The sequence below is a fragment of the Hirundo rustica genome, chromosome 7, assembly GCF_015227805.2.
Source record: "Hirundo rustica isolate bHirRus1 chromosome 7, bHirRus1.pri.v3, whole genome shotgun sequence".
Taxonomy (NCBI): Eukaryota; Metazoa; Chordata; class Aves; order Passeriformes; family Hirundinidae; genus Hirundo; species Hirundo rustica.
The window spans coordinates 12,127,564-12,148,956 of NC_053456.1; the positions used below are offsets into that span (position 1 = coordinate 12,127,564).

At 39.0% G+C, this 21,393-nt stretch overlaps 1 protein-coding gene across 5 annotated transcripts in view; it reads right to left on the bottom strand.

The window, feature by feature from the left end:
- The window catches only part of EPB41L5 (erythrocyte membrane protein band 4.1 like 5), a 52,721-nt gene that overhangs the window by 15,509 nt on the left and 15,819 nt on the right, over window positions 1-21,393 (bottom strand). For all 5 annotated transcript variants that reach the window (XM_040069411.1, XM_058421305.1, XM_040069410.1 and 2 more), the window contains exons 4-16: window positions 20,802-20,844; window positions 19,619-19,697; window positions 17,091-17,135; window positions 16,723-16,775; window positions 14,054-14,174; window positions 13,561-13,648; window positions 12,864-12,952; window positions 12,621-12,690; window positions 11,779-11,948; window positions 11,228-11,334; window positions 10,527-10,554; window positions 8,237-8,279; window positions 7,833-7,948 (exon numbers count right to left, since the gene is read on the bottom strand). In XM_040069411.1, coding sequence (XP_039925345.1) covers window positions 7,833-7,948; window positions 8,237-8,279; window positions 10,527-10,554; window positions 11,228-11,334; window positions 11,779-11,948; window positions 12,621-12,690; window positions 12,864-12,952; window positions 13,561-13,648; window positions 14,054-14,174; window positions 16,723-16,775; window positions 17,091-17,135; window positions 19,619-19,697; window positions 20,802-20,844 — 1,052 coding nt within the window. The remainder of the gene's footprint in view (window positions 1-7,832; window positions 7,949-8,236; window positions 8,280-10,526; window positions 10,555-11,227; window positions 11,335-11,778; window positions 11,949-12,620; window positions 12,691-12,863; window positions 12,953-13,560; window positions 13,649-14,053; window positions 14,175-16,722; window positions 16,776-17,090; window positions 17,136-19,618; window positions 19,698-20,801; window positions 20,845-21,393) is intronic.

The window sequence follows — 21,393 nt, forward strand, 5'->3', positions numbered from 1 at the left end:
AGTAAATGAGACTGAATCCCATATACCTGCATTTACCCCCACACAAAGGGATATTTTGAACTTTGCACAGTAATAAGTGCTGGGCTTTATGTCTTTGAATCAACTTCTACTGTCATATTTTAAGAAATAGTCTCTTGGAAATGCTGATAAAAGATACAAGGAGTTCAAACCATATAAATAATTATGAATATAGAAATAATGAGGAGTCGTAGTGCGTGTAAAGGTTTGTCAACCCATTAATAAGTCATTACATGCCCAGGGAGCTCACACAGTTAAGGGAGTAGATACTGCATGACCCCTTCTTTTTGTCTGGCCCATATATTGGTATACATATATATCACACAGCATCCAATGTATAACATGACTGAGAAAGCTCTCTGTTAAAAGTGGTGTGGGTTTTAACTTTCTAGCTGAAAAGCAAAGCAATACCTCATGCTAGTTTGTGAAATACAATCTTCAAAATACAGTAAGCAAGTCCTACAAAAGAGGTTGTTCTCCTGGAAACATTTGATTTCCAACAGCATGAAGTACCATGCGAGCTCATTTATTTTTTCAGACTAGTAGTGACACAGAAGACTCTCTCACATGGACTCTGCAAAGTAGGACAATAGCATGAAATTCTTTGTTAATTTTCTTAGCTTTAGGGCAACCAATGCTGTACGTGAAGGTAAGAAGAATAATTGAGCCTTTTCAAATTATTTTTGCCTAAACAAAAATGCACAATATTAAAAACAAGAACAAAACCCCCCCCACACCACCAAAAAAAAATCTCAAAAAGCAGCTCCCTTTTCTAAGTGAGGAAAGCAAAAGAAAAGTCCTGGGAATTCAAGATCCTACAAATGGAGACAGCTCACACACACTGAGTATCTAATCAAGTAAGTCCCATATTCCAAGAATTCTGCTGTCTCCCATTTGTTTGAAGATAATTCCAAATACTGACATAGCATAATATATACAAGTTAACAACTAGAGGAAAGGAAAGAAAACATGCTTAGGAAAATATGCTGGCTGCAGAACCTTTGGGCATATTAAGGAAAGGCCTGTCACCACAGAAAAACATCCACGTGCTTCCTCATTGCAATTCATAGAGGACATGACCTGTCCCTGTAAAATTGCAGCTTGGTGGTGCTGGTACCAGTGTGATACAATTTCTCTGGCTGCTGTTGAGAGCTGTCACCCATCCTAATAGAGATTAGGATATTAATTCTCCCCAAGTCATGAAGTCTTACCAAAATAATCCCAGCACAGAGGAAAATGGACTCTCAGGATGTATGCAAGAGTCAAAAACATGCAACACATATTATAATGAAATAAACAAGTTCTAAAGGCAGATGGGTTTCAGGCTGCTTCCCCATCCTGAATCTGTCATGGAAAAAATCTGCTACAAAAACCGGAGCCACAGCTTTGATCACCAAACTCGCTGTGAATTCCAGGGCGGTCCATGACCATCAGCGGTGTCACCAGCCCTCAGCCCTGGTGAGACACCCTGGAGTGCTGAGCCTGGCTCTGGGCTTCCCAGGACAAGAGAGACATGGGGCACTGGAAGGAGTGCAGCAAAGGGCCACAGGAACAACAAAGGGTCTGGAGCACCTGAGCTAGGAGGAGAGTCTGACAGCTGGCTCTGTTCAGCCTAGAGGACAAAGCTCAGGAGGATCTCACCAATGTGTACAAAAACCTGATGGAGGGAGTGAAGACCACAGTTAAACTCCTCTCAAGGGGGCCCAGAGAAAGGACAAGAGGCAACGGCCACAAATTGAAATACAGAAAATTCCACTCTAAACCATAAACCTAACCACACGAAAAAAACCTGACTTTTCTTCCTGTGAGGTTGGTGAAACAATTTTCTGGAGAGTTTGAAGTCTCCATCCTCAGATACACAAAACCTGGCTGGCATGGTCTCCAGACTGCCTGATCTCCAGAGGCATCCTCCAACCTCAACAACTCTTTAATTCTGTGACAGCTACACAAAACTCCTCCGACATCCATGGACTCAGCCACTATTTGCAGTGGCCTGACCTCGACAAAAGCACATCTGAACTTAAAATTCTGCAATAAAACAGTGATTTGTTATTGCAGCAGTGTTCTTGCATTTTGAATACAAAACTATCCCAAATTCCTCCATTCAAATGAGTGGCTTCTTCTCCCTCAACTACACAGATGTTATATGATAATGTAAAGTTAAACAACTTATTTTCGTTTGCATATTCTCAATGCAACATTATAAATAAGAAAGAAACGAATGGGTTTGCTTCACTCCAGAAGTTTACAACATCCAGCGTACAAAACCTAAAGCTAAAAAGAGCACAAGAGATTGTTCCAATCAGCTTGGTAGGTGTCACAGACCTTTAGTTTACAGCTTTTTTTTTTTTTTTAAGCAGAGTTGTAAAATAGAGATTCATATTTCATTAGCAAACTCCTTCCCCCATCAGATGCAGGGGCGAGGAGGCGAAAACATCTCAGGCAATATTAAGTTATGTCCTGGCTGACACTTACTTCTTGGTTCTTCAGGTCAGGATAGCTGAAAATGGTTTTTAATTTTTGGGTTCTGTGTCAATTTGAAACATAGTGAAATAATTTGGAAATCATTTAAAGAACTTCTTTATCCTAAAAGCTTAATATAAATTAACTTTAAAAGCCCTCTGTTACAACGTTTCCTCCTTTTTTTAACAGTAAAAGAATATTGCAATTTTAAAGCAACAAACTTCAGAAAACACCATGTGTTCAAGGGTAAAGGTTTGTTCTTCATGTTGTTAAAGGCCCCTGAGAATATCAATGAGCCATGAAGCTGGAGTCTTAACCTCTGACTTAACAATTAACCTCGTGAATCATATGGTAGGACTGGTGTTTATCAGGAAATCTTTCTGCTTCTTTTCAGCTGGACAAGAGAAGCAAAAAAGAAAGAAAAAATTGTAATAAGCAAAAAATTATAATAATAAAAAACTACTCTTTGCCTTTTTGACAGTTCTGATAAATTTATTCTTTAAAAATTGAAAATAATTCTATAACATTTCCAAACAATATTTCTCAGAAGAGGTCTTCTTGAGAAAAAAAGAAAAAAAAGGTTAGTTTTCCGATCAACCATGTATCTTAAGATACTTTTACATGATCATGGTTCAAAAGGAGAGGCAGTTACATCCTCTATTCCTTTTAAGTTTTTGAAACCATATTATAACCCACTAGTAGCATATGTACTTTTATAACAAACATGACTTCTTGCACGGCTCTCAAACCCAGCCAAAAAAAAAAAAAAAAAAAAAAAAAAAAAAAAAAAAAAAGAAAGAAGAATCTTTTGGTCATTAAGAAAAATTTTAACACAATTTAAAAAATATACCTATCTATACGCACACATAGATAGGTATATACTGTTTTTTAAGAAAGACACGTGCGGCTTCTGGTCTATATGTTGTTTATCTTTAAAGACTCAATACCAACAGCACAATCTGCAAGGCCTTCGTAATAAAAGCTTTTGCCCCTCTCTAGTCAGCTCCGGGTCCGTTGTCCTTATGCCGGAGGGAGCTCAGGAGGTCATTTCCCGGCCTCTGGCGGGAGCAGGCCCGAGCTCCGGCGGGGCGCACGTGTCACAGACTGGTGATGGCGGCTGGCACGGCGCCGTGCAGCCCCGCGTTCCTGGCGTTGCGCTCGCGGACGAACGCGGGGCCCGGTCCGTGCGCGGGGCTCCTCGGCGGGGCCCACGCCTCCCACGCGGCTCCACCACGCTGACAGCGGCCGGCGGCGTCGGGGGGCCTGGAGCGGTGGGGAGCGGGAGGGGGACAATTAGTCGACGGGCACGGAGGAGGGAGAGGCTGGAAAAGCGAAGCGGAGGCGAGGACAAGGAGAGCGACGCGAAAAGGAGAGGAAAAGGGAGGCTCTCGCGAGGTGAGCGCTGAAGGGAAGAGGCGTGCGAGCGCACGTGCACACGACGACACCGCCAAATAAACCGCTTTCTGCGCAGCGTCGTGCGCGCTTTTGTACGAGGCTGAATTGACAAGTTAAGCCCTCTCGCGTATATGCTGATTACGCTTCGCAAATGTAAGGCACTTAGTATTTCAAAACGCTTCGCAGAACGAAGCAAGAATCGCATTTTACAGATGGGAGAAAATAATGTGATGGAGGACCAGGCCTTGAGTACACAGCACCTTTTATTTGCAGAAAACGAGTTTAAGTGGCAGCTCTAAATGTACACCTGAAACAAGCATCTATAAGCACGACCAGTTCTCAAAGTGCAGATTTTAAAGCAAATTTTTCAAAAAAAGGAGAAGAAAAATAGAAACTCAGAAAAAGTGAACATTACCGTGCAGGAGCAAACAGTAGAGAAACGAATCATCCACAATTTAGGTTTAATACTACTGAAGAAGTTGCCTGCAGCTATAACGTGCATTAACTTAAGAATTTAGCTGGAAAAGAACCCTTTTAGGAAAGGTCACAATACAAACTAAGATCCCACTTTCTAATCTTGCATATGAAGACATAATGGTTTGTAAGTTTTAAATTTAGAACTCCTAAAAATCAAACCTACAGAAATGCCGTGCACAGTTATGGCCAGTCTTTGCCACAGTTGGCATAAAATCCTCCAAAAGCTAGAAAGAGGAGCAAGGGAGAACACTCATCACTTTAGAAAGTGTTTTGAAAAATATTATGCAGGAGCACCTAGCTAGGAAACTGGAAGGCCTTAGGCACACACCTCTCCAAAGCGGCAGGGATAAGCAATTAACCAAAAACAGCCAAATTTTAAAATACTTTAGAAATGGACAATGATCTGTTAACTGTTGTCTCTACAGCACTAGGGTCCTTCACCAGTATGTTTTAGGAGAGGCTGATAGACGGTATCGTCACATATCAACAAAGTGCACGGAAAATAGCACTTCATAAACTACTGAAGGAAGGGAATTCCTAAAACAAAGGTATTCCTTCAGTGTAATGTAAAAGATTTGACTTAATGAGCCAAATCTAAACAAAGCAGAAGGACTGTTGCTGTTCACATAGAGGGGTCAGACGGCCTTCAGCTCAAATTCCACCTTCTCATGTTCCAGAACAGCCAAGCAGACAGCTCAGTTGGAAAATCACACGTGTTAAGGCAGGCAAGCAGAAAAGCATGCAGGATTCACAACAGTGGTAAATGATTAACATTTGGGGATAGTCCTCCTTTAGAAAAGAGACAGGATTTATACAAAGGTCACCCACATGTAAATTCAGAATTTGGGTTTTTGTGAAATACACTGAGGAAGTGACCCGTGAATACCGAGGGCTCCAATCCCCAACATTTCATTCTTTTATTTTACCATTTCCCTCATGTATGCTGTTAAGGGAAAGCTACATCCCCTAGCAAAAAGAAAAAAAAAATCCCTTACTTATCACACAGTGAGGAAGTAAATATTAAATCTTCGTCTGCTGTCCTAATTTAGCAAAAAAAGAGCTTATTGGGGAAAGACGGAAAGACTAATCTTAGAAAGACACTGGTCACGTTTTAGGTCTTCCAGATTTTCAACTAATAATCTAGTTAATTTTCAGATCCTGCAGACCAGTACAGTTTTCCTGTACTGACAATTGAATGAAGTAAAAAAAAAAACAAACAAACCCAAAAAACCCCAAACCACCACACAAATACTAAAATGCTTTGTATCTGGCAAAGTACTTAGTACAATCTGGCAAAATTGCTGTTGGCAGCTGCAGCATTAACATTTTAAATTAAAGGAAACACTGACATTAGGAAGGGATCTAAGCTGCAAGGTAGCCAATACAAGCATCTGCCAAGCAGAGCACAGAAAGCCAGGAGGTCGGGACCTTACTTCTAAACCCCTTCAATCCAACTATACAAAATCCACAGTCCAGAAGATTTTGGTGTTCTCAACAATCTTTGGCAAGCTCTCTCTAAAAGAAGACTATTTTTCTGACAGAAAGCAAAGATAATTCATGCAGAAACAGGCCAATTAAAGACAGTAGCAGCTGAAAGGAGATCATGTTAGCAGCACCAAGACACCCTTGCAGGCACAATAGCCAAGTCACATCCCCCAGCAATAAATATGTATGTTCTGGCAATTTCATTAACCTAACCCCACTTCCCATCTAGGAAACCAGAATGTAGCTCAAGTCCTGACTCAGCTCCAAACTGTTGTCTTTGTCCTACAGCTGGATTTGCCCTTTATTACAGGCAGTACTGTTTCCAGTGAACACAGTAAAACCAGAAGACAGCTACTTTCAGTAACAATGGCTCAAAGAAACGTAACACAGACACAGTAGAAGCACTGCACTCTCAATTAAAATGCATCAGTTGCCAAGAAGCTTGTTTTCTTTAGGACACACTGTTTTGGGTTACATGCAGGTGTATTTTGCATTCACACCCACTCTTCTATACAAACACTACATCCTGCAGCAGCTGGCATGTAAGCTGAGATTCCTGGACAATGTTAAGACAGACAGGCTCACGTTCTCAATCTAAAAACAGGCATAACAAACCCAAAACTGAGTGGCTATAGAGCCCTCTCTGCTTCAGAACCAAAGCAGCAGGATTTCCGTAAGCAGCAGCAGCCTTGCAAACGTGAGCAGGAACATTAGCACAAATCAGGTACCCAAGAAGAGTTGATCAGGAGCCAAATCAAACATTTCCACCAAAGGAAATACAGCTGTCTAGCACTCATCTTGCAATTAGGCCAAAAGAATAAAAATAAAACCATATTGAGAATGCTGAAGAATAAAGATGCCACCACCTTTCACCCACCACCACGGAAGGAATCGAGCGATCAACAGGATCCCACCATAGACAAGCACAGATTTCAGATACTAGATAAATCAAGGGCAAAAGAAAGAAAAACAGCATTGATCATATGTTCTGATTGAAATGTCAATAAAATGCAACTCAAAGCAGAATTACCATCCCCTTTATCATTCAACATTGATAGTATTAGAAGTCTTCAAATGAATACAATTTACAAAATTGAAGTACTTTTGTCACAGGATCATTAGAAACAGGTATCATCTACTTGTAAGAAATACTGTAGCAAAGCAGATTCATATGCCTGACAATGGGAGAAAGACCCTTTTTCTTGAGGGCTGAAACTGCTTAGGATAAGAGCTTTGGTGTCATTCCATTCCACCATGACTGCTCCTGATGAGTCTAGCAGAAGCCAGAATTTCCCCTCTTGGATAAGCCATAGGCATCGAGAAGCCAAAGAAATTAAGATGAGCTGTGCACAAGTACTGGATTGATATATGCCAGTTTTGGTTTGAAAATAGCTTTGCAATACACAATTAGTTTAAGAAAAGATAAATGACATTTCTCTATCTTCAAACAAATCCTCTTCCTTTTGCGATGCATCTGATCCATAAAACAAATACTCTGATTACATGAAATCAAAGCTCTTATCTTCAGCTTGTGTCATTTTCCTCAAGCTCCCATTCTACCCAAGCTCATGAGCAAAGTCAGCTTGCCTATTTCAGAAGGTTCAAAAGACAATTCACAAAGATACCAGTTTACAAGATTCTGTATTATCCTAAGGATCAAGGTAAGTCCTTGGGCCCCATTTTACCAAGCAAAGGGTTACAAACTTAGGGCAAACAAGAAGGACCCAACTCTCTCCAAGACTTGAAAATTCTACTCTTTCTTAATTCCTTTAGCCCCTAAAGAAATTCTCTTTTGATTGGCAGTGACTAAGCCTGTTGTCCTCACCTCTCCACACGCATTTCATCGGAAGAAATCAGCTGCATCATCCCTAACTTGATTATCAACTTACATTAGAGATAAAAGGATGGCAGCTTATTTAAGTACAGATAAAGGAAAAGCTACTTGAATCATGCATAAGTAAGCAGAATTCATTTCCCAGCAAAGCTGAACATACCACTTCTTATCTTGCTGGCTGGCTCCTGGGCTCCTTGGGAGGTTTTCTATTTCCACTAAGACTGGCGCAGAAGGAACTGCTGTTAGGACAGGTAGGTTTGGCTTGGCATTCCAGCTCTTTGGAGACAGAATATACACAAGTTATTATACACACATTAATGAAATGATGACACATTAAAGTGAACAAAACATATCAATAGTTCTTAAGCACAAAGCTAAAGCAAGATTCCCTTACTTCCCTAGCACTGGATATCTGTGCCCAGTTTTTTTCAGCACTGTACACAGTTAGTAGTCAACTGTAATATTCAATTGGTCAATCACTGGATTTCAAGAGCAAATAACAAAATCTTCAAATCTGTTGAGACACATGAAAATTGCCTTTAGAAAGAATGAAAGAGTCCTTACTTGTGATCCATTAGTTTGGTTGATAATAGCATTGTTTGCAGCACTGAAAGACAAGAAGAGTTTAAAACTGAATCAGATCAACAAACTGCTTTCACAGGCTGGTAGAACTGTAAGGACTTTCAGAAAGAAACAGAGTCTAAGATATTTCCAAAGTATTAATCTCTTTCACAAAATCCTTAAAAACTTCTGCTTTAGGTCAGTTGTCTCATTCTAGGTAACTAAGGGTATGAAGTCACTTCTTCTTTTTTCAAGCTGTAGTTTGTCTGTAACTCACCTGTTCTTAACTATTCCTTTCCTAAACCAGTTTGATTTTAAAAGTCTTCCTAATTCAGCAGTAAGATGTGGCACTTTTAGGGCAAAAATTATATAATTTTAGTTAAAACACCCAGCAAAATCTGACATCGTCAAAAGTTCACCTACATGCTGTAGATGTTATATTTGTTCCCTAACTAGAACCCTCCTGATTTGACGTTTCACATCATAAAAGCTTATCCAAAAAATTAGTTTCTTCTGCATACAACCTCTAATGGACTTAAAAGCAGCTATTCAAATTTACATGCACAGCAAATCAGCACATCATTAATAATAATTTCATGTTATTAAATATTTACTATATTTGATGAATTAAATAAGACCCATATCCCTATTCTTGATAGTTTCTGAACCTGCAAGAGACATTTCACATTTTTAAGAGACTTAAAAGCATTATAGATTTCATGCAAAGCAAACTTTTCCCTCACACTTCCAGCCTTTTAAAAAAAGCTTCCCATCTCCTACGACCTCCTACATTTCTGATTTATTGTCTGGAGAACAGCTATCTAACCTGGCAAACTGACAATTCAAATAGATTTCTGTATTTACTTCAGTGACTCTTCAGAATTATTTTATTTAAAACATCATGTTGTCAACACTGAACAAGCCGCTCCTTGCCTGTTTCCCATTTCACCCTTTCTCTGTCGAGAGAAGGTGGAGGCTACCCCAGAATTAACAGAAATACTAAGGAATGCCTTCTGACTAGCACATTCCCCTGTGCTGGGTTAACACAAAAGGGAACAACATACATCTTTCATGATGCATTTCAATTGGCAACACTGGAGTGTAGAGTTTCAGAAGCGGCATAGCTTGCTGTGGAGACACAACAGTGCCACACCTAAGTGCAGATCAGGAGACTGCAGTCTTATCAGGAGGAGAAACTGCACATGAGGTTTCTCTTCCCACTCTCAGAATGACCTAAGCAACCTGAAACTCGGAGAAGGGCACGACAACACAGCATGACAAGAGCACTAATTAATCAAACAGTCACATTTTGCATGCAGAGGATCTTAATGGCGCCCAGTTTTGAAGAGTATTTTCCCATTGTATAGAAAGAAAAAACAACACAGGAAGTCACACTGCAGCCTTGTCCCCACACTTCCAGACTTCTCCTGCTCTCATGCAAGAATCAGCCCTGCTACTACAGACAGAAAATGCTGGGCTGTATTAAGCCTGTTGTTTTGAAATATTATTTTGGCATTCCTTACCCACTTCACTTAACATCTATGAATATCTACTTTTTTAAAAAACAATTTGGTTTCAACTCACCATTGCAGTATTCGCAAGTTATTAGGGCAAAGGACAGAAACCAGAACCGAATGACCTAAGTTTTTTCACTACCAGGCAGTTCCTTTTAACCTGGTTTCCTCTCTTCCCTTAAGGAAGGGTATGAAAATTATATGATTCAGATACATCTGAGTAATTTACATTGCAACAACAAGTATGAGCCTCTTCGCATCCAGGAAGACTTCTGGTACAGAAATAAAGAACCAAAAGGCTTCCCTTTCAATGCTGATCATGCATAAAAATAAATGCAAGTGTAATAAAGAATATAAGACCATCAACTTATTTCAAAAATATTAATTTTACTGTATTTTCCCTGTCTTTGACCTTCACTGAATGAGGTATTTCAGTCACACAGCTGGAGCAGGCAGACTTCAAGCAGAAGACCTTCTCTCACATTTCTACCTGATCTCTTTACACAGCAGCACATGCACTACAGCTCTTAACCAGCAAGAATCATAGCCAGTAGTAAACAAATGTCTTTGCTAGCTAGTAAGCAAGTCCAGCAAAATTGTCTGTGTGACAGCAACACAGAAGCTTTGCTTTGAACACTAATTTTCATAAAAAGCAAACAAACACAATACCCATGGCAAAACCACAGTTAAGAGGCCAACACCACATCCTCCTTCTACAGATGTGCTCAAGTACAGCCACGCATCAAAGACAGAAATTCAAATACTGGAATGTGTTTTACCTTGTTTCTTCCAGTTTAGCAGTGTATGCTGCAAGAATATAAAGCATTAATTAAAATTTAATTTATAATTAGGTTATCAGTTAAATATTAATTATATGATTAATAAAAATAGCCTAGCACTGCCTGAAAGTAGGCAACCAAAAGACCAACAGTTGCACACATCTCATGTATAATGAGTGAAAAACAAAATCTGTATCAGGAAATAAAATAAAAAATCTGAAGAGCAAACCAAAGCCAGATTTAAGCAAGTATCTGAAAGCAGACACTTGACCTATGCAAGAGTCAGAAATAAGGTATCACAAGGTATCACATGCTGTCAGATCATGACAACCGAGTGCAGCTCCTAACAACAATGAAAAAAATCTCAATGACAAAATTTTTAAACTCAATTCATAAATTTTAAATACTATCATTAATATATCACTGTTTCCTGGGCCCAAGTTTTCCATCTTCATACCAAGACCTACTGTGTAATTTTCTTGGGTGTTTTACCTGGCAGACAAGCTGGTTTGGACATGCTTTGGACACAAGCTTTTTCTGATAAATACATGAGGTCTCCAAAATTAGTCAAAAACCTCTAATTTTGAAAACTCAAGAGAAGGGCAAACAACTACAGGAGAATTCCTACCCAGAATTTTTAAAGGAGATTATTACCTGATTCTCACATTGGATTATGCTTCTCAGAATGGGAGCTCTTTTACCTTTCATTTGTAGTGTTCGTCTTGAGTATCTCTTGCTGGGCCTTCTTTCAAAGGATGCTGATCTCCTGGCTTTGTTGGTCTTTGTGGTTTGATATTCTGTTTTCCCACTAAAAATGCCATGTAAAAGTGCAAAGTAGCAAAATAAATCACTCATTTTTAATGATGGAATAGAGTTAACACCCTAAAAACATCACATTTCTATTTTAAATTCATAGCTTACTATCTCATGTTAGTTCTAATAAACATCCCAAACTTCACACCTCAAAAGACATTTCATAAAAGAGGGTAAGAATTTTAGAAACAATCTCTTCTCCACCCCATTTCCCCAAGACAAATGGCAGAAGCAACGACTTTCTAAACATTACGTTGATGATAAAGGCACGCTTGCCCTTTGCATATTTCTGTGGTCCCAGCGCACGAGTTTTGGGAGAAGCTGAAAATTCTATTAAGTAATATTCCCCAAAGCCACAGAGAAAGCTGCTAATAGGACTAAAACCCAGGAAAGGCAAGGAACGACAGGAGGTGTGTGCCAGAGGACAGAGGACACCGACCTGTATCGGAAGCGAGATCCCAAGCGAATGAAGCCAGACCGACTGGAGCTTTTCTGGACAGGCCCCCGGAGCCTGAAGAAGGCGTGGTGCTCCACTGCACACTTCCACAAGTGTTTGCAGGCTTTGGGATGATCCAGTCTAAAGACAAAAGTGTGCTCCTGCTCCTTTCCCTTAAAGCACACAAAGCATGCTGATGACTTAGAAGGCACTTGGATAAGTCAAAGCTAAAATTCCATGAAAGTCAAATAAAATTTGGTTTTTATGTTACTAACGTATATATTTTAAAAAATGTTTTAGGCAGAAAAATCAACCTTTTCAGAAGCCATAACGAACAACTGTCATATTGTCTAAAGTTGAAAAGGGCTGGAGTCTCCTCTGAATAACTACAAATTAAATACACTATTACAACAGGAAGGTACTTGTTGATGAGGCTAACACGGTTTCACTTCCAAATCTAATCTTCTCAAATGACCAATGCTCACTTTTTAATTGTCTGAGGTGTATGCAATTTCTTCCCTGTAGGAATAATTCTGAAACCTGCTTAAGTAATTCATTCTACTAAATGTGGTATGTGGGTTTTTCTCTTTAAATTTTTTTGCACAATGCACACTGTTTCCAAAGTATCTGCTCTAGTTTCACCAGGCATTCTCTTTGTAAAAAATAGATGACATAAAAGTTTATCTTTTACTTAAGTCCCTTCATTTCCCTCCTCCCCCACAAGTCACAATCAAAAACTTTTCAGGCATCCACATTAATTCTCAAAACTAAAGGAAAGATTAGGAGTATGTAAACTAGTACTGTATAATCAAGACTGAGATTTAACTAAACAGGTATTTATCTACCTGTTCATCATCTTCAACAACAACCAGAGTGAGTTTGTTCTTCTTGAAGTCAAGCCTTGTTATCTTTGGCCTGCAGGATGAACAGAAAGTGCAGGTTACATCTAACTTTCAGTAACTCACTGAGAAAGTACTTCATATTCATGGCGTTCTCACAACCCAAACATTTTTTTTCTTGCTATCATAAAAGAAACAAAAAAAAACCAAAATCAAACCCAGATTTTAGTGTACAATCAGAGAGCTTACCAGAAAAACAAACCAATCTTTGTGTCTCCTTCAAAGACAAGAACTCCTGTAGGTGTTAGTCCCAGGCTGTAATCATTGCCATCTCTTGCCTAATTGGCACAAAATAAAAATTATATTCATTTTGGTGTTTGACCCTCTATCCAATTTACTAGAGTGATTCATGTAGTTTGTTTGCCCAGTGTTATAATTACACACATATCTGCTATCTTATACAACAAAACTCTTGTGTTTTGATGATCTTATACAATGGATTTTTTTCTTGTTTGCAACCCTTCAATAAGGCTGACTAAAGAGGAAAATAAAAGTTTCTTGATTTGTCTGTGTAATAAAGACAACCTTTTGCACTTGCTGCACTTGTGTCTCCACAGATCTATACTTACCTGTAGATCTTCAGCTGCACCCCAGCAAATTAGCATTACTATGATTTTTCACAAAACTCCTAAATACAAACTGTAGTACTTACTTCCACATCAATCATACATTTAACATGGAGCAGATATGCTTGGACTCAAGCTATACCTTCTAGAAATCTTCTACCAAAGAGTGGAATGTTGACACAAAGCCAGATCACTTACTACATAGATTGCATGAGAACAATATTCCTTTTCTTCCCCCCTTAAAGCAGAACCAGTGTTGAAATGCAACACAAAGCTAACATTATCATTTCCAAAGGTCACCATGCTGTGGTTAAACATACCTTGACTATGTGCATGTCTACACCATACATTTCCAGCCACTTAGCTTTGTTTAAGTAGTTAGTTTCAGCCTGTGCTGGAGTTTGCCCCCTGAAATGAAATTTTTGCTGTTAGGTAGATGTCTGAAAAAGCACAGAAAGGAAAAACTGGTATATAAGAGGAAAAGAACTTCCCGAAAGTTTGTGAAAAATTTAAACACCGGTGACACTTGCTCACTTTAATGAAGATCAAGGTCACTTTTTAAAGTTTTAATCTGAAAATGCTGCTGCAAAAATGATTGTGTTTCAAGACTTTGTACCTCATCATTTTACTCAGACCTTTGAAAAGCTTAATTTTTCACATTATATTATTTTACAAAATAGGTCAGAACCATATTAAAATTTTATTTCTGAACAAGGCCACAGAAGAAGTAATCAGCGCTATCTTTTTAACAGATTCTCTTCACAGAAAAATCAGTGCAAACAGTTGGGCAGCATTCACTGGAAGATCTTGTACCTGCATTCCTTCCACTTCTCAAAAACAGCTAATTCCATCTCTTCAGTCTGAGTGGGAACAAACCTGAACTCAGACACCAGCTCAGGGACATGTTCAGCAGGATCATAGTCTCCAAGCTCAGCTACAAAAGAACAACACTGTTAGGCACTGCCCTCAATATACACAGAAGATATTTCTGCATACAGAGAAATTTCTGCACACTTTTCTAGTTAGTTTAAAATACTAATTTTTTTTTTTTTTTTTTTTTTTTTTTTTTTTTTTTTTTTTTTTTTTTCTCTCCTCTAGGTCTCCTTTAACCTTTTTTTGACAGGGAAATTATGGACATTGAACAAATGGTTGCACTGTCTCCACAAAAGCTCTGTATTAATGTTTACAAATTATTACTGACATATTCCTTAAAAAGCTTCCTATAAAGGGAATTTATCACCATCCTTGAAACTCACCTTTTTTCTTTCTTGCAGAGAGTTTTCAACATTTTAATCACAGAAGTATCTACCAAGATGATAGCTGACTAAAGTTACAATGGAATTTTGCCTTAAAGAATTAAAACAGTAACCCCTAAGATTTATAAAAAGCAAAACCAGTTCGGACACTTTTCAAGAAACTATGTGTCCATTCTACAAGTCAGTTTCTGGTTTTATTACTCCATATGGCCCTGTCCTGCTAAAATTACTCTGTGTCAGGGCACAAACATGCAGCTGTTATTTGTTGCTCTCCTTTTCATCTAAGGACATAATAAATGTCCTCCAGCGTCAGTCAAATGGCTCGAGTCCACTGCTGCATGCTCAGAGGGGCAGTAAGAGATGCTATGTAGAAAACATACTGGAACATACCAGTTGAGGGGTGTGCTACATCAAAAACACAACTCCATCTCCCACAGATGCTAACAAGTCCAGTTTTAAAGACAGATAAATATCTAAAATGCTGAAACTGACAATTAGAAACCTTTACAAAAATGTACTGATTTTCAGAGTCACTAAGCACTGGCTCCTCCTACTAATTTCAAGTTGCTTCTTAATGTTCAGCTCACAGTCAAAAAAAATAGGAATAATTCTGTAACTTGGACTTTGTAAGTTTGATACAGGCCAATAATTACTCTGTCTGAAAAATTAAACTACAGATGTTTATGTAGAGAAAAATAGAGACATCTCTGGGAAGACCTGAAGAAGTCAAACAAATGGCAGTATTCCACAGGTACAGAAACGCCACATGATATAAAACTCCATTTCTTGGATTCTGCATGCTGCAAGCATAACAACAGTCTTTTCACCCCCTCCTTTTTCTCTTTTTTTTAAATGCTGACTGAGGAAGTCTGTAGTTCTATAATAATTTACTCCCACTAAAATGCCTGCCTCTGTTGAAAGGAATGCTGTCAAAGCCAGCTTAGGTTCCAGCTGATTTAAATAAAAGTACACAGCTGTCAGACAGTAAGATTAAAGCCCTGCTAGAGGCCTCACTGTGGAGAAAGGAAAGAAAAGACCTTCACAAAAAGAGTGGATATATGGCCTAATTAGATCACTTTGTTCTTCCAAAATCTTATTTACTGCACCTGTATCTTAAGGCTCTAACAATGCTAATATTTTTAACTGCGGAATGTATTCTAACTGTTTTCCTTCCACACAAAAGAGCAGGTTAAAAAGGCAGGTGTCTTCACATTTTAATCCCAACTCTTATACCTACAAATGATTTAGGGCTATTAGCACTTCCTGCATGAAAAGAAGTGTTTTGAAAAATACCTGTAAGAGAACAAATTTCAGTGACTTAGTCCTACCTCATGTAGAATAAGTACAACAGATTCCTAAGATGAATGTGTGGAGAATTTGCGTGGCTCAGACACAAATGGCACATCAATTGGGTTGAATAAGGCCATATATCCATATATCTATATCCTCCAGTAAGGACCCAAAAGCCTACTCTAGCAGGCATTTTTAAAACTTCAGGCCTCCCCTCTTTCTTTTGTGAGCTCCTCTACTTGAAACCATGGGAAACTTCCCATTTGTTAACATCACACCCTCATCCAAACAACATTCTCATCTGGAATCAAAAGTTAAAGACAACCGATGAATAAAATCTGAGATGACTCAAGCACAGTGCTATACAGCTGAAAAAAATGGGTGTGTCACATCTTGTGGCTGAAGAAGGAACTGAAATAACAACAAGGGCGGTTCAACCAGGAATGCTCAAGTACAAGCATGAGACATGGAGCATTAAGATGCTCCTAAAAATAAGATGAAGTCAAAAGCGGGTATTTTAAACACAATGCAAACAAAACCAATTTTGTACCTGATTTGGACAACGAAGACAACACCTGACAGAAACTATAAGATGAAAAAGAAGTGAGCTGTGTTACTAAATCAAAGTAATTCAGGAAGACTGCAGACCTCGTATTTTCTCTGGAAAGTGGACAGATTTGCACAAAAGTGCCTGAGAAGACAACTTTAGGGCAAAGCTGCTTATGTTCAGAACCTCCTTGTTCTGTTTCTTGAGTAATTTTCTGTACATACTCTCAGCACAAGTACAATCAAAAAGATCTGCATTTCACACTGGATCACTAAGTCTGGGCAGTCTATTTTATGGACATAACAAGGACAGGCTTTTTGGAACAGTTAATGAGAGTCTACACAAAACTGTTTGTGCAACTTCACCCTTCCCTTCTTCCACCTACTCACCTTGCATGTTATAAGCTGCCAACTGGACGGCGGTGTCAAAAGGACATTCCAATCTGCCAGAAGAGAAATGCACTGTTAAAACCTGAACTGACACCATTAGCAGACAACTTATGCAACTGACAGTAAGAACCTGCAAATGTCTGGAAAGAAAGAAAAGAAAATGAAAAAGTATTGGTAGATTTTCAGAAAATTAGCAGGAGATAAGCACTACATTATTTTAGCATTCCTCTCCTGATAGTCATGCATAGAAAAGTAGAATTTTAGAGAAAAAAAAAATTACATTAATAAGCAAAACTTATTAATTATCCAAATATAAATGTAATAAATTCTGTGCTAAACACACTGCAATAGTTTAAAAGGCTGCTTACTTTCCACTAAGAATATCCAGTTTCAGCTGCAGAACAAATAAATACCTGTAGGATTAAATAAGAAATAAGTCATTGAGTAACAGTGCTAATGTGTCAACAGGAGTAAATTAGAACCTGACAAATAAAAATGTTTTCTACTCTTAGCATAGGTTTTCAAGATGAAAGAAACTGCACTGTGACCCTTCAAGGTTTTATCAGTCAGGTCTGTGTGTTTTTCAGGCATTTCAAGCGAAGCAAACCCAAAAGTACAAGTTGTTAAAAGCTGAACTACAGTCTTGCAGGAAAAATAAACAGGATACCCAAGCAAATATATTTTTTATTCTCTTCTGATTCTACTTGAGCAAAGAACAACTTGCAACTCTCGCATTTCCTTCATTATGCATACACATACCAATCTCATAAAAGAATGGTTATTTTTACGTCTTGCAAAAAAAAAAAAGTTTCTACTATGGATTGCTTAGTTAAAATCTAACCTGGACTGTGACTCACCTGCAAAGTGACTAAAAATAGACAGCAGCTCGTAGCCTTTTCAACTTGTTTACTCTTCAGAGCCAGCCTTCCTTCACTGCCTTGCATATTCTCTACTCTTTTTGCTTAGAAATGGGGCAAATATTGAATATAAATCCCTTTGATATGCAATAACAATTCTTCTGATCCAATACCCCCGAAGAGCAGCCCCCTTGCTCCATTACGGTACACAGCTTTCCTTAGCAAGAGAAGAGGTCTCATCAAGTACAAAACACTGGCACCCACCACGGTATCCAGTCTGAATTCTAGCACAGATGCCTTACACACAACTTCTGCTTCAATGTGTGCTTGTGTCTCCTCACTTTCATACACAGACACAAAACAGGTGCAGGTGTTTTTCCTACAGACTCCACAGAAGCCCGCAAATACTTTGCCAAACCATTTATTATCCAAGACCTTTTGAACACTAGCCTCTGCATGGGGAATAAATTTGGTTAGTACTGACCCCAGATATGAAAATAAACACAGGCCTCCAGTGTGCAGCGGGTGTGACCAGTCTGTGCTTATCAGCTACATAACCCTACCAAGCAATTCAAGCACTTCCACGCTGTGTTACATGACCACTGGCTGAGAACATGAGCAAGCTGCACCTGTGGAAGCTGAAAGGTAGCTCCAGCTGGGTGTCCTGCTGTCTGAAGGTGGAACCCTGGGAAAGCCCCTGACACTGAGAACTGTAACCCACAGCAAAGCTCCGCTTCCCACTGCTTCTGCTACTTTCAAGGTGTCACACTGTCTCAAGACAGAAGGACAACATGCTGCTCTCCTGTTCTGGGGGATTGGATTAGATTAGCTTAGCAGGCAGACTGTTTAAAAGCCCTCAGGTTTCAGGTCTGCCCTGCTAAAACCTGCACGGCAAGGTCTGACTGGCAGAACTCAAGTCAAAATGGATGAAAACGTTGCACAGTGGTAGATACAGATATAGGTCTGAATTTTGTATACAGTTGCAGGTTTTAAAGGCAGTTAAATGTTTATTCAGGAACATGAATGGGGAGGTAAAACATTCTTCCCAGATCAGCAGGAAAGCATTAAAAAGCAGCAGTTACCACATTATTTTACCACATGTAAATATGAAGCTGCATAGGGTACATATGGCTGGAAGGGGTAATGCTACTATAATCTTCCTGGTAGCACTCCAAGGGATTTGGCTAAAGTGCAGATTGAAGATCCACACAGACATAAATCTGAACTACAAACAAATGCACTTCACACCCTTACAAATGGCTGAGGTATGAAATGTCTACAGCTATCATGAAAACATTAACTTTGTTTACACTCCAAAAGGGATCAGCAGCAGCGGTAAGAACACAAGGAAATGTTGCCTTTTACAACAGATTTATACTCCTGACAGATGGTAGGTTGTGTTCTTTTTCAATGCACCCCTAGTTGTCTCAGCTGAATCGGAAATGCAGCTTTGTGAATGGATTTGTGAAATGCTTTAATCAAGAGGAACCACTGCTCACCTGATACTACAAACCTACACCTACAGTAGTGTCAACTCAGCTCAACATGGCAGTAAAATATTACTTTCCCTTCCCATAAGCTTTTTGAAGACCGTACATGCTACGAAATGCTAACTGAACTTTTTCCAAAGAGAACCTCTAACTTGCAATTCAATGCTTTTCTGCCTGAACACAGGATGACTGCATGCAGTTGAAACTAACAGCTTAAGAAAAATAAAGACAGAGGAATGATGTCTGTTCTCTTCAGTGAAAACCTCTGCCCATCGACTATAAGCTACTCAGATCAGTTGCCAAAATTGCCTAATGAAAAATGGTGCATTAAGTAATTTATAAATATTTAGATCTCTCTGTGTCATAGCACATTTATTTCCACACAGAAAATAGCCCCGTTACAAAAAGAAAACTACATTTACAAAAAGCCAAGTAAGCAAGCAGTTCTAGAGAATTCTGCAAAACATCGGAATTATTTAAATAAATACCACAGAAAACATTTCCCTGGCCTCATTTGGGTCCCCCTCCCACACACAGAATCCCTCTTACCTCGTTAGCTCTTCACGTAGATTGTTGGGCTCTGATGAGTAAAACTTGACACGAAAATGCAGACAATATGGGGGACCAACTGCAAAGCAGAATTCATTCAAGACAGCAGTAACAGTTACTGGATGAGACAGGCTATTTATTTATTACACAGAATCACATCACAAAACTTGACTGAAATTGGTTGGCTATGTTCTATTCGAGGTCTTAAGGCAGGAATTCCTTTATGCCAGGGAAGTCCGTGAAGAACATCAGGGTGAAAGGACACTTAAATATGCACACAAAATAGTTTTATGTGTTACAAGTCAACCCAATGGTCATATCACATTAACTTGATTCTTCCTGCCAAGAGCACTTGAATCTAGATTAATCCCTATATTTAAGGGCTCTATTCATCACCAAGAAAGCTGTGCATCTTGGCTCCACAGTTGACTAAACCTTCAGACACTCTTGTTGGTCTCTGCAATACCTTCCCAGGGCTCTGGGAAATACTCACTGCTGAAAACTTCTATTCCTCAGAAGTTCAGACATGCTTTAAGAGAATTTAAGAGACTCTTCTATGGAAGAATCATCTCTTCTGGAAACCAACGAGTTAATTCAGCAAAAGGGTGGATTAAGTTCTTTAAAAATGTGCATCGCTCTGCTGATTCTTGTATTTGACAGGAGGAATTTTCTCCCTCTGACTGCTTCCAAAACTGCTCTTGTATTAAAACAACACCACAAATCCCTGAAGACTTCCCACAGTGCAGAGCAAGGAAGCTGCTAAACAACATCTTAACCAAGCACACATCACTGCAACGACCAGGCTGCACTGAACCCTTGCACAGCAGGTGAGGACGTGGTGGACTGACACAGATTCAAACATGCAGGACTGCCCCATGCACGAGGCTCCAAGACAAGTTTTCCTATAGCCAGGATAATTCTCTATACCACTAGAACATCTTCAGCTGCCTTGACTCCACTTCAGCTATAATTAATGAGCGCATAACATGTTTAATTAAGAACATTAGAATAAATTAATGAGAGCTACAGAGAGGAAGATGCCATTAAATAATCAGTAGCAGCACGCAGGGCTTTTGTCACTTGCTGCCCTCACAGGACACTGCCCTCCACCACCCATTTCAACTGGCTGTGCTTCCTGTACGTTAAATACAATGTCCCAAGAGAAAATGGAAAGAACACTTACTTTTAACTTGCTTTTTAATGCTTTTTGTGTTGTCCAGCCAATGCTGAAAAATAAATTAATTTCACTGAATCAATAAAGAAATCTCCCAGGAAGAACAAAAAAGGAATTGTTAGTGAATAACAAGTAGTTTGTTAAAACAATCTAATTCAAAACTTTCACAATGCATAGCTCTTTCTGTGCTCACTGAAGATCTTTTTGCTCCAAATTTACAAAATGTCAGTTTTGAACAACAGAAACATCCTGTAGCACCTTATTTAAACCAAATCTTCAGCACTGACTACTTAAAAGAAAAAAAAAAAAATACTAACAAACCACTTTACTAGATTTTCATTCTGTCCAGACAAACACTTAATTCACAGATTAGTAGGTCAGTCAGTGACAATGCGCCAGAGAAGCATAAATCATAGCTAAAGACTCTGGAACTCAGCTGTGTGTGATGTTTACTTGGGGCAGGAAGGGGGGAGACAAAATAAAATATTGTTGGCTTTCAGGCATTTTCTTTAGATGACTCAAGTGCAGTAACAGCAGAGCTGTGTCCCAACCTCAGAGTCAGCTCTAATTCCCAAAAATCTATTCACAGGTGACATTTTAG